The following is a 14300-nucleotide window of genomic DNA, read 5'->3' on the forward strand; positions in this document are numbered from 1 at the left end:
TATCCCAAGGAAAGTAGGCATTATGTAGAATAATGGATCACAGTTGATATGTTGTGTTTTGTTTGTTACCACTAAAATAACTAATAACTGGTAACTCTCAAATACATTAAGTGGAGAATCAGTGCAGTATTTTCCTTAAAAATGTAGTGAAGTATAAAGAAAAATAGAAATACTACTAAGTTACAAATATCTCAAAATGGATCTGGTACCAAATGTAAGTACAGTATTTGAGTAATATTACAGTATGCTTTTATGCATTGATATAATTTAAACTATTTTACTAATTCAATATTAAACAGCAAATACTTGCTACAAATCACATTGATTTAAAAGAAAGTTTAAAAAATAGTCGCTATTGCGAAACAATTTCAAAATGTATTCTTTTTTATTGTTGAAAATGGCAACACAGTCAATTTATAAACATTCTCTTTTTCTCATTACATTCAAAATCCAGATGGTTTGGTTGAATCCAAGATTCCCAAAATAAAACATTTATCAATGCCGGATGGAAAATTCTGTACATGGGAATGGTGCCTACATGACTGAGCTGAATGGTGTTATGGTATCAGTAGTAATGGTGACATTTGTCCAAACTTGTGCTTCCTTTTTTGACTTACAGAGGGATCCAAATGTAGGCATAACATATATAAAATTATATGAAAAAATAAAGCTGCATAATTATAGCTATTTTAACTTAGTCCTTTTAACAAAATAACAACATTCAAACAGTGTACCTGGAAACTGTGAAAATAATACGGAGAGTAATGATGTATCAAAATTGTATTCCTACTTTTGAGGAGTGTTTCCTCTTTAAACGGATAGTCAAATGATGTTACCGTCTACATGTTCATAAAATTAAATGATGCCACCAATATGACCTAGGATCTAAACATAAAGGGCATAAAATATATCTAAAACAACAGGTCAAGGCACTGTGGCTCTGAGGCAGCACTGTGTTCTAAGGAAAGTCTCGTTGATATATTATTCATTCACTCTTGATAACCGAGCTCTACTAGACCATCTGAGTCAGTAATTAAGAATTAAAGCAGTTTGAACAACTTGAGGAGAGGGATGACGCTCAGAAATGTTGCCAGTTTATGAACATTATGTGAAAATAAATTTTGTCAATTAATACAATTTGAAATCTATTTTTTCATCCCATGTCATGGTCCAAGTGGTCAAAATGAAGGAATAGGAAATTCACTTCCTGTGTCTATTCTGTCAGATCGCTCATTGTTTTCTTCCCATCCCTTGGGTGATATGTTGTAGCCACTCCTTCAACATCTGAAAGCTTGGTCGGGCAGCAGGATCCAGGTTCCAGCACTGCTTCATCATGTTATACACCACTTCAGGACAGCCATCTGGACAGTCCATTTTGTATCCCTTCTCTACTCGAGGCACAACATCTTTTAATGCCTACAGAATGGAAAAGAGCAAAGTTGTTAGTAGAAAGAGGGTTGACAGAAAACAAAACTTATTTTGAAAAACCAGCATGATGTATTCTGTATCACACGAAGGACAATTTTAAGAAAGCGATGTGACTAGTCAAAAATGGAGTCAACACATTAACAACACGTTTTTTTTTCTTAATCAAAAAATGTACTTGTTTTTCGTTAAAGTGATATTTAGTTTCTAGTCAGTGTTTTTTTTTTTTTTTTACAGTTTAAAATGTCTGCTACTGATACTTACAATTCTTGGGTAAGGCACTCGGCCAAACGAGTAAATCTCCCAAAGCAAAATACCGTAGCTCCAAACGTCTGATTTGGTGGAAAATTTCTATTGATAAGAGAAAAACATGCATGTAAGAGTTTATTTCAATGAGTGGGAGGTACACGATGCAAAGCACATTACTCCACATGGTAGCAGTCCTTGTACCTTTTCTCTGAGGGCCTCTGGTGACGTCCACTTCACAGGCAGCTTAGCAGTATCCTGAGTGGAAGAGGCTTCCTTGGTCAGACCGAAGTCACTGACTTTGGCTATGTTGTCATCTGACACGAGGACATTGCGGGCTGCTAAGTCTCGGTGGACAAAGTTGTTGGCTTCTAGGTACGCCATGGCTTCACAGACGTCTCTGTAAAAAGTACAAGAAAAGAACATTCAAAACCTGAACTCTCAATCCTGGAATCAAAAGCATGCAATGCAAATTTCCTTACAATCCAAACAAAATATGGAATATCTTAAATGGTAAGATGGAATATTTTTTGTGAAGAAACATGGTTTTGTTTACATTCAGCGGGAATCTCCAACTTCATGAAACATTTGCAAATGTTTACTGGTGCATTGCTGTCTTCTACAGTTCATTACCGTCAATATATGGAATTGCATGAAATTGAGAGACTTCATACAGCTGTTCTTGTCCCTTTCATTTGGTAATTAAGGTGCATTTCTGAGGTAGGCCTAAGTGCAAATTTAATTTTTTAAAACACATTGTGCAATTTTGACATGCAGGCGCAGGTAGCAACTGATGAGATGTTTCCAACCTGGGTTAGATTATCCTAAAGACATTAAATATAGCATATTAGCATACTAAATACATTTTGAAATGAAATGGGCAAACCAGTAGCTAGTTGAATGCTCAAATTGTAATATATAAATGTAGATATTGTAGACAACTGCAGTCACACTCACAGTGCAAAATTAAGGAGAGCATCTCCACCAAGTACTGTCCGGCCTCTGGAACGTAAGTAGTCAACCAAACAGCCCTGAAAGAAAGAAACAAAACAAACAAACAAACAAACAGGTGACAACTTTATAACAATACTCTGGATGTTGACAAATCTTCAGACACACACTTGGCCCCCTACCTTGGCCATGTACTCAGTAACTATATACAGACTCCCGTTCTCCTCTACAATTACTCCAAGCAGCTGCACCAGGTTATCGTGCCGTAGTTGCCTGTGGAAGGGGCGGAGAACACAGACGTGTTACTTGGTTTGCATGTTGCTGGTTTATTTATGTTTGTAATATAACACAGAAACGGAGAGAAAATGTGTTATTCTCCTTACGTCATGACAGAAGCCTCTGCAATAAAGGCCTGTGCTGTAGCATCATGTTTTATGCACTTCACAGCTACTTTTGTCCCTCTGTAGTCTCCCACCATGACATCTGGATTGATAACAAACACTATTTATAAATGTAGCAGGAATAACACATTAATGGATACTTTTTTGTTGTATCTAGAAAGAAGCTGAACAACAGCAGGTCCTGTTAAGATTCTGTTAACACACATTTAACTATGTCAACGGTAATTCACCCTTATTCCTGATACAACAACAACAATAATAATAAAAACCTTCACTTAAACTATAGAGGACATTAGGGAACACTTGTACTATGCCGTGTAAACTTGCCTCCAAACTCTCCTTTCCCAATAACCTGCTGCAGCTTGAGGTCTTTTCTGCTCATTGACCAGCCACCTGTTGGCAATTTAAAGAGGGAACGAGAAGAAGCTGAAACATAACAGGCCCATTCATTCTTCTCATAAACAAAAAAGCTGAAATGAATGTAGTTGCATAAATTGCAAAGGACTGACAAACTGAGACTTACTCCTGGAAAACTCATCCTGAGCGGCCACTGTCCCCTCCTCCAGTTTTGGCTTTATTAGTCTGGTGCACAGGCCATCTGCATCTTTGGTGTAGTGCTACAAACACAGCAAATTAAAAAAATAACCAAAAGTACAACAGAAATAAAGTGGAAACACCAACATTGCACCACGTTAAGGGCTCCCACCAAAAGTTGCTCATTGCTTATAGCCTTATAAAAGCAAAAAACAAAGCACAGAAAAAAACACCAGAACTGTACATCATTGGCTAAATGATTTGTCAGGTACCCTCTACCTGGAAAGATTCAGGTTTTAAGGATTCAGGATTGTAGGGAAAAATGGAGCTTTCTGGAAGAAGTTCACAACAAATTTGAATGATAAGTCTCACACTTTATCAATATCTCTTGGAGGATCTGTCTAGATTGGCTATTAAATGCGGCTAAGGGTTGACTATAATTCCCTATCCCCTATTTCTGTATTTATTTAATGTATGTATTTAGATTTTCTGTTGTTTTGTCAGCGTGTACACTATTTTAACTGTTGGTTCCCGGTTCCCCATGTGCTGGAGTTACTTTATGGAAGATTTAAGCATACTGTGCCAACTTCATGTACACCAACAGAGCTTCAATAAAAATAGATATAACAAAAATCACCAGAATTGGCCTACTCTATGCTCCAGGGTGACCAGTAGAGGGCTGTATAGTCAAATTAGCAAAAGATGTAATGGATGACTGACAAGGTTTTACCTTAAATAGATCTTCCTAAACTTACTCTTACACCTCTTTTTTAATTCTTTCAAATAAATACTATGCTTCTGTTCAAAATAAGCATGCTGCACATGAAAAGGAGTCACTTTGAGAGTCAAAGGCAGAGTGTCTTTTTGAGGTGAGAACTCTGAACCTCAGCATACTGTTCACTCTTCCTCTTTGACACTTCCTGTTCATTATTTGTTCCAGGAACTGTATGTGGTCTCAGTGGTAGCACAGAGACACGGGGACTCTAAAACCGGAAAATACAACATACATACACTAGAGTAAAAGCTCTATATAGCATCAGAGCAAACACCTTGTTTTATTTAGAAAACAAAACCTGATTTAATGTCTTACCTCAACCAGCTGCATGAGGTTCTCAAAGAACCCCTCCTCATCAATAGTTAGCTTGCCGTTGTGGTAGATGATGCGGTAGTGCTCCACCTTACCATCACAGCTCACACACAGGGTGTAGTCCCCGGGGAAGTTGGTGCTCTCTCGCACCAAGAACAGGCCTGTTTCAGGAGGGTTAAGCAACCGCTCTGCCTGATCCCGTGTTATCTTCCCATGAAACCACCTGGGAGAAGAAGAACCAGAGACGTAACAGTGCACCCAAAAAAACGAGACCTGATTTGACTGTGTTCCCCCACAACTCTGTCACCAACACTAATCGTATTGCTGTGAATTAAGAAACATTTTGAAATGTAGCACAACAGTCCTAGCTCCTTGAAAATGATAATGTATGCATTTCAGAAACCAAATGATTGAAATTTACTTTCCCGTCTGCTGACTTCTTCTGTCTGCATTAATCATTACAAAGCCTATTACATGTACACTCAGTTTCCAGATTTGTAGTACACGTATCTGAAACTACTGCAGTTTAAAACAACAGTCCTGCAATAAATTCTACATATGTGAAGGTTATAAGGTCAGTTTTAGAGAGATGTTGATTTTATGATAATTTTGGCATCTGCAGTTACAGTGCTGTTCAATTATACCACGTTGTACTGAGAAGTGTTTCTAATATTTTGTCCACCCCATTTTATATCAATCAGGGTAGACTAAATATTGGAAACACCAGAATTCAACAGCTCTTCAAACTACAGCCTCCAAAACGTCTATTAAGTTGGATCAACACTTCTCTTAAAACAGTTTCAACAACAATTGAATGTTAAAGCAGGATTGTTGTATTAGACTGGATTTATTTTAGCTAGTTGTATATCATAAGTTAATTTCACTTCCTCCTACTCATTTTTACACAGTCGTTTTAAAGCCTGGTTAGGTTTTATTTTACACAGTGATGGATGAAGTATTCCGATCCTTTACTTAGGTAAAAATAGCAATACCACACTGTGAAAATATTCCGCTATAAGTAAAAGTCCTGCAAAAAGTCAAAACCTTACTTCAGTCAAAGTATTTACTTAAAGTAGTTCTAAAAATGGACCCTGTTGGAATATATGTTGTTTTTCGATTATTATTATTTTACTGCTGTAGCTGATTATGGTTGTGCTAATTTTTACTACTTTATATACTGTTGGGTTTAATCTACAGCAATGCATCATATTCTATAAGAATCGCTTATCTCTAAAAATTCAAATTTTTATGAACTCAGAACAACAGCAGTCCTGTTTTCTGCTTTGTGACGATAAAGTAGGAGATTTTTTTCAACCCATAAAGGATCACCCAATCCTTTAGTTTATCAGAAACCAATGTGGTTTTCACTAGACAGGAAGGGGACAAAAAAATTACTAGAAAATAACAAATAACAAAAAACAGTCAGACAAAAGTAGTGAATTAAAAGGTACAACTGTTGCCTTTGAAATGTAGTACACACTGTACTTATTCTACAGCAGTATAGTTAATATTAACTTTTCTGTGGACTAAATGTTTTTGTGAAGTTATCGTTAGTCCTACTTTTTCCTGTTACCCACTGACATCTGTGTGTAAAAGCATGGAAGCCCAAGTATGAATTCCTGCTGGTTACAGAGGAAATACTACCGAGATCCATTTTGGGCCTCTGTTATCTTCCCTTGTTTAATGCACTTCATAATGACCTTAAATGGGCCATTAATGCAAATAAAACAAATACTGTTCTGGAGATCCAGAGGTGTAGATTACAATAATTTGCATATCCACTGTAACCAGTTTGATTAAGGACAGGGTCACAGAATGTACAATAAATTCATTTGCATCTGTCTCCATGAGAAAATCAATTTTAAATATCACACAGAAAACCTTGATGGAAAGCTGAGCGTTTTTTCACAGAAACATAAGCAGCTTCCATCTGAGTTGAGAAAACTGCATTTTTAATGATGACATTCCTTGACTTTTGTCTATTCTTTGAACATTATGTTTTGTGTGTGTTGCTGTACAAGATAATGGATGCCCATCCACACTGTTCTATATGTATAAATAAGTCAGTATATGTCTATAAACAAATACACACACATGCTTACTGATGTTTTGTGGTCAGTGCTGGGTAGATTAGGCTAAGGGTATTTTTTTGTGACATAGTTTTGTGTACAAGGGCTCTATAAATAAACCCATCATTCATACACATGCACCCATGCATGCACAAGGAAACCCATCATGTGGACAAATCGGAAGATTTTTCCTATTACTTAAGTCTGAGATAAAAAGAAAACAACAGGAAATTGAGCAGTGTTCACGCAAAGCTGAGTTTGAAACAGACACGAGTGCACTGCAACTCCAACACAGCCCTACCCCACAGCCCCACTGCCATGACAAATAGGCCTTCTGCCTGCAGCGGCCACACAGCCATAGGAGGAGGGCAAAGTCGAGCTATTTTAGCTATCACTGTAGATGCCACACAACGCTGCTATGGTAAGAGTCCATATCTCACCACAGATACATAAACCTAATCATGTTTGCTTTGAGTGGAAGATTACATTTTGCATTAGAACTAAATAAGACATAATAATCAGCATACTCACGGCATTAGACTCAGTTTGCCTCCATGTTTCACACCTTCCCTTTTCTGAACATAGTTGGCTGGAATTGTCCCCTCACGACCTGCAGAATTTTTAGCTTTGTACCAGTTTGGATCCTGAAACACAAAAATAATGTCAGAAATTGTTAAAATAAATGAATATCAATGGAGTAGGTAACATAACCGTGAAGTCATTCCATGCGTTTTCATAACGACAGACAATAAGTGTCACTGAAACATTACCTTTGTGACGACAATAATGGTCAACACATCTCCTTTGTTAAAGGGCAGGTCCTGTTCTGATGTGCCTTTGAAGTTGTACCTGGCCACACACTCTGTGCCCTGTGGCCATGGAGTCTACGGGAACACGGTCAAATCAGTAATTAATAAACAAATCTTTAACAAATGACTCGTTAGACAGGTCCTGTTGTGTATTTGAGCTTTGACACGCACCACTGTTTGTACTATCTTACCTGGACCTCTGTCATGGTGAGGCAGTTCAATCCTGTCACATGTGATATTTTCTAGCTGCTACCATTAGAGCTGGTAAACACACACACACACACACACATGCAGCACCTATAAAGAAAACATAATTTAGTCAATATGACGCCCCTGCTTAACAGATGTTCATTTGACCACAAACACATTCTCAGGAAGATGATTAATTTGTTGATTTGTTGCTCAAGGGTGTACGTTAATTCATAGCACACAAGTCAGCTATTATCACAATGCACTAGAGTAGCATCAGACAGTTACAGTAAAAATAACTTGCTGATACAGAAAGCAGAACTAACAAGTCTTCTTTTTTTAAATCACACTTTCACAACTGGGGTAGAATGTTTCCATGACGCTGTACAATAGTAGGTACATAAAGACAAGGTTTCAGTGTGTTGATGGACCAATAACACAAATATACTGTTAACATAGATTGTGGAATAATACTCTACCTGATGAATACAAGGCATAACACTTGATCTGCTTTGTACTTTGTATCCATATGGTAACCCAGTTCATTTTGACCAAAAATGTGTGATTCATTGGTTCTCCAGCTAAGCCCCAATGACTGGGCCTTGCAGGAATCAAGAGAGCTCTCTTCAACGCTGAAATGCAAACTTGTGGTGAGATCTGACCAGGCCCAAGGGACTCATCCAGTCCAGCGTTGTCTTTACATCAATAAAGCAGCCACTGCAACAGTAACCTAAGGCCTAAGTCACCCAGGGCAGTGTTTCCATGACACATGCACCATGAATTAGATAGTGAAATGATGACGTGTGGATTACACCCTTACCCCAAAACCCCACTTCCTCTCTTCTTGTATCAAGTTCCCATGGAGAGGTAGTGGGGCTCAATGGTCAGAGCTCAGGGAAAATCCTTACGTCGATAAATCTATCACAGTTACATGAGGTTACATCCTCCAACATGTCCATTACTATGACATCATCTTCCTGTATGAGAGCCCAGATTAGAATTAGGGTGGGGCTCAGAAACATGAAAGATACCACAGATACTCCTGCTCCTTCTTTTAAAAGGCATGGTTCTTCCATTGAAAACATAATCTGGCATGTTTTCTGTGTCAGACATTCAAATAAATACCAAGCCTCTTCACAGACACCAAATGTGAGACTAAAAACTCTCATGTGTCCCAGAGAGGACTGTCATCACTCAGTATGATGAGGATGTGGCGGATGTCATCCCCAATGGACTACTGCAGCTGTCTTTCTGTATCAGGGGACAAAACTATCTGGACACATTTCCCACACCCATCAACCCAGCAACGACACCCCCATTTTGCCTCTGCTCATCCCAAACAGAATATTCTACGATGTATTTGGATGTTTCATAATTGTGTGAAGGTCAGAACAGGAAAGGAAGACTAATTGTCTACAGTTATGCAAAGACGTTGTTGTGATGAAAACCAAACCAGTTCCCCCAGGTGACCAGAGGTTTAAAATACCTACAGTTCAACCAAAGTCCCTTCTCAAATTGTTTTCAGATTTTTAAGGGCCTGGAATGTTAGAAGTATCCAGTATTTCAGAAGAAAAAAATGAATTATTAGAGAAAAGTCTGAAAAAGGTCAAGCTAAATTGTGGAGAAGAAATATTTTTTATTCTTTTCTATCTCATTAATCATCTCGTGACCCTCTAGGATATCCTGACCCTAGGTTGGAAACCACTGCGTTAGATAAAATGCAATGGTGAAAAGAAACTAAACACACTCTGTACTTAAGTACAATTCTTAGTAGTATATAATATAATAGAATTATTTGTACTTTACATGAGTATTTAAATTTTGTGCTACTTCATATTTTTCACACCTCTACATTTATTTGGTAGTTACTAGTTACTTTGCTGATGAAGATTTTAAGCGTATGAAATACATTGCATTGTAAACCAGTAAATTAAAGCATATTAATGAGCTCTGCCACAGAAAGCTAAAACAAAAATATACACCTTACATATTACTGCATCTTATTTAAATTTATTCATTTAGCTGATGCTTTTATCCAAAGTGACCTACAACTGCCATATATGTCAGAGGTCGCACAGCTCTGGAGCAACTAGAGGTTAAGTGTCAATAACAATAATCTAATAGTATAATATATATTAATGTAACAACAGCCTATTTTAGCTGCATATTGACAACCTTTAGGTATATTTTCTTGATACTTTTGTGAATAATTGTACTTGTAACTGATTATTTTGAAATTGTGGTATTGCTACTTTTATTTCAGTAAAATATCTTCACACTCATTCCACTACTGATAAAATGTCTGATCACCAACATTCAAAAGAAATGTCTTGGATGGTAATCTATCGAACTGTCATTTCACTCTGAATCACAAATGTCAACCTGCTGGTGGCACTAGAGGGAAAGTCAGGGATCACCAAAGTCATTAAGATGTCATTAAGAAGTCATTCTTTGTGGACCAGAAATGTCTGTAGAGAATTTCATGGCATCCCATCCAATACTTGTTGAGATATTTCAGTCTAAATCAATAGAGGTGGACTGACCGACACTGGCATCCCTAGAGCCATGCTGCTAGCGTTGCTAAAAACTCATCTAATGTTGGTGAAAAATCCAATCATCAAACTAAAATCTCAGTATGAGTTATAACTTGAAACAGGAAGTCATGCTCATAATACTCAGAATTTGTTGAGTGCAATAGACAATGTCTGGGCAAAGTCCTTGGTGAAGGTGCAAAGTGATCTCACCATGTTAGGAATGGGTCTGACACAACAGCACCTTTCTAAGAAGTCTCTTTTGGGACAGTGAATGCATCTCAGCAGCAGGCCACCAGCAGCTGATTGAATTGGACAGAACCCAGTCTGTCATGGTGTCACACTGCCATTTCCAGAGAGCTCTACATGGAACCACGACTTGCTGTTTTCAGGAAGTGGACAAGGCCGTCATTGTGAGTCGGTCGAGTTTCTACTGACCTCTGGGCTTCTACTGACCCCTATCTCATTGAGAAGTCCATCATCATCAGTCTGTTCAGCGATTAGCTTTAAGGGTAGCAATGCCTCAATTCTGCAGGTCCAGAAATATGAACTGTACTTCATATTTTATTCTGTGAATACAATCAATGTGTCTTCTGCTCTGTTATCATTATGTGAATTCTACTTTCAACAAAGACATACACTTACAAATACATAACAATGCCATGAAACAATGTTTGTAAGCAGTTACATCAGACTTAGAGATGTTGTCTGCTACAGGAGAAGTGATACATGACTGCTTGAAGGAACAGGAAACCAGTAAACTCAGTGACAGATTAAACATGAATGGAGTCAGGAAAGAGCACAAACGTACTCCATATTAAACAAACGACTAAGAAACAGAGGTGTCATATCTCTTCAAACAAAGCTTATGTTGCTATTATAGTCCAATATGCATATTTATGGAATCCATAACAATCGTATTGTTCAAACCAAACCAGTTTATCAACATTTGACTAGTTTTGTGCAAGTCAGTCGTAGTCTGAACTACAAATCAGGGGCAGCCTGACTGCGCAAAGCAAGACAGGACAGGAATGTAGAAGTACCTTCTCTGGCCTTGTTTAAATCTGCCACTCCCTTGACTATCTGTAGACTGAATCTGAGGTGAAAATGCTGATCATGCTAGGTGTTGCAAAAGCTACTGTGACGTAAATCAGTGGCTCCAGTTGTTTTTGTTTGTGATCTCTTACAGAAATGCAGTGTCTACATAGAGCCACACAACACTATTCCAGCCATGATTTGTGTTTAATGTACTGTTAAATGACTTGTCCACCGCCTCTTAGCTTACTTTCTAGTTTGCCAAGACATGCTATTGTTGTGATGTTAGCTATAGTAGCAGGAGAGTTGAGAGTTTCACTGTCTGGAGTTGGTGTGCTGGCTCTGGGACCGTCTCGTCCTCTCTTTTTGTCAGCTTCGAAGCAGCAAGTAGCTACAATTTGCTAAACCCCAACTTATCTAACATTATTTCGCTCTATATCATGGTATTTGTCATGGTATTGTGTTTCTCCAAAATCGCACACCCCACTTTTAAGTGTGTTACGCTGATAATACTTAGTGCTTTTACTCAAGTACGATTTTTAATGGAGCTATGGAGGTATTCTTACATTGACTCATCATCAGTCATGCATTGGTACTTTTACTTGTGTGAAGTGAAGGATCTGAATACTTCTCCCACTAACAGTTATCTTGTGGTAAGAATGTCTACTTGAGCATCATGTCTGTGTCATTAGCTGTGTGCATCCCTCTTCCATGTACAGCACGGGTCCTGGATAATCAGCCCTTCATCCGGACCCTCCAGTCTCAGGATGCTCTGCGGCTGCTTTGATGCTGCTGCCCTATTATCATCACCATTACAGCAGCAGGGTGGTAGGGCTAAGTGCAGAGAGAAGGAATAATGATTTCTGTCCATATTCACTGAGCTTTCATCTGGCAGATACAAACCAACACACATAGCGGGGAGAATGCACACAGTGCGTGCCAATAGTTCACCCGGCTGGGTGTAAGAGACAGCCTGCAGATGTTCTTGAGGAGCCTCAGAGAAGGAAATCATTTCTGCCACCGGGACAACAGCTGGACTCTGGTGCAGCAGCACGGCTCACTGAAACAACTGTCTGCCGGATGTAAGAGCGGAAGTACAAGTCCAGTGCTAGGCCTTGCAGTACAAGCTGTCATTGTATCATGTTAATGACTCCCAGTTTTGCCTGTGGGGCTCTGTAATACAAGGCATGAAAGCAAATGACAGGGCATACACCTAAAATAGCACCCCTCCTTATCATAAATAAACGTAAATTTTAAAATAAGGTTGTTTTCAGATTAACAGGAAGAGGAAAATCAATGATTGTCAGTCAGCGGGAAATTCCCCTTAAAATAATACAGTCAAATTTGCATTTTAATCCAATCCAAAGTTCAAACACCACAACAAAGGTCTTCACACTCATGAAACTTTGGGTAATTGATGATTTTACATTGTAAACCCATCAGAAAGACACCATGCAAGGCAAAGCTGCCAAGCCTGAGCGGTGGACGGACACTTCCTTGCTGCGGTGCTGTGCACACCATGCAGTGCAACGCTGCTCTGCTGATGCAGCCATGCATGACACATTACAGGGTAGCAGCTATGCTTTGCTGTGGTTTCATGAGCTCTCTTCATCTTGTTTCACCAGCTTAATCCTTCCTTACAGTTTTGTCACACTAAAATATGAATCCTCTAATGGAAAAGTATCTAAGGCTCAAGACTGGCTTCAGTCTTATTCAGAAAGTAGCTGACCTTTGAGGGAATTCCTGACTGAGCCAGAGGGGCATCACCCCAAACAGACCCAAGAGGTCCTCAGTTCCTCTCTCTGACAAACACTGCTTTCAGTAAACTTTTGTTTTCTGTTTGGCACTTGCTTTTAAATGCATTGGTGGCTTTTCCAAATTTGCGACTGACTGTTTCCTGAGAATGACAGAATAAATGAGAAAACGCAATATCCAACAGAGAGGCATTACCATTTATTTCATAATAACCCTTAGCAAGTCACACTGCAATTGTAGCCAGCTTTGCAAAACCAGTAACAGCTTCAGAAAACTGTCAAAGACCTCTAGGCTATGTGACAGTTCGCATGCATGCTCACAATCTTGACTAACTAGAATGTTATTGTCATTATCGATAACAGCATCTACCATGTTGTGAAAGAGCAACGTGGAAAGTTGCGCGATGCAACTGCTGCACCCCAGGAGCCAGAGGAAGTGGCAGAAGTTTGAAGGAAGAAGGATGTTAACCAGACCATGTCTCTCATGAAATCACGTTTATTAAGTCTATTTTTGTTTTACTGTAAAGCACTTTTATGTAACAAATACAGCTCATAGCGAGTATTGATAAACGCTTGATTTTTATGTACTTGCCACAGCCTCCAAACACCAATGCTTTCCGAATGTAACTTCATTACAGACTTTCAGTCACTGTACATTAATATAAAGTGCACAATATAACAGGTTAGCTATATTTTAGAGAGGTATACGCAACATAACAGCTTCATTGTATCTATATGCCATTTCATAATAAAAATGTTACCTGTTTGCAGGCAAACTAAGAGATTTGATGCAGCAGGTGGTTCAGCTACTGCCAGACGTCGGTTTTCATCTGAGCGACAGCGGACAAAGTCCCATTCACGAGATAAACAACTGACAGCTGATGTCGAAGCGCAAAACCCATCAAATCCTGATGAGGAAGTGAAATCTGTCACAGGTGACTCAAAACTTCAGCAGGCCAAAAGTACCTCAGTAAAACCAGCCGTCTCCTGTCAACATCATTTGGAAAGGCAGTCTTATATGATGGAAAATTAAGTTCTGAACAAACGTCTCAGTCTCGAGGGTCCTAAAAAGTTAAGCGTCACAAATACGTAAGAACTCAACTTAAGTATTAAAAAATGAAGCGATGAAATGGGGTTAATAAACGCGATTCTGACTAGTTTGAGTCTACAGCAGGCGGCCCAGTCCTTTTCCCCGTCAGAAACATTCAAGTTTTTTTTTGCCCCACCTTGATTTTGCAGTGCACATGCGCGTTACTACTCTGGCTAAAA

General features: G+C 38.8%; 1 protein-coding gene across 2 annotated transcripts; it reads right to left on the reverse strand.

Moving 5' to 3' along the window:
• Positions 1-366: 366 nt before the first annotated feature.
• Positions 367-14290, reverse strand: LOC123961932 (tyrosine-protein kinase CSK-like). Of its 2 annotated transcripts, none has more exons than XM_046037747.1 (13): positions 13998-14290; positions 7714-7819; positions 7484-7597; positions 7245-7357; positions 4648-4867; positions 3547-3640; positions 3351-3416; positions 3006-3105; positions 2805-2895; positions 2629-2702; positions 1876-2071; positions 1690-1776; positions 367-1416 (listed from the first exon to the last, which is right to left on the reverse strand). In XM_046037747.1, the coding sequence occupies exons 2-13, from the start codon at positions 7726-7728 to the stop codon at positions 1231-1233; spliced, it is 1356 nt and encodes a 451-aa protein (XP_045893703.1). In that variant the 5' UTR covers positions 7729-7819; positions 13998-14290; the 3' UTR covers positions 367-1230. The 2 variants fall into 2 exon arrangements, with proteins under 2 accessions (XP_045893703.1, XP_045893702.1); XM_046037746.1 differs by having other exon boundaries at positions 13793-14290.
• Between the last annotated feature and the right edge of the window lie 10 nt (positions 14291-14300).

This window comes from Micropterus dolomieu, linkage group LG22, assembly GCF_021292245.1.
Source record: "Micropterus dolomieu isolate WLL.071019.BEF.003 ecotype Adirondacks linkage group LG22, ASM2129224v1, whole genome shotgun sequence".
NCBI classification, from domain to species: Eukaryota; Metazoa; Chordata; class Actinopteri; order Centrarchiformes; family Centrarchidae; genus Micropterus; species Micropterus dolomieu.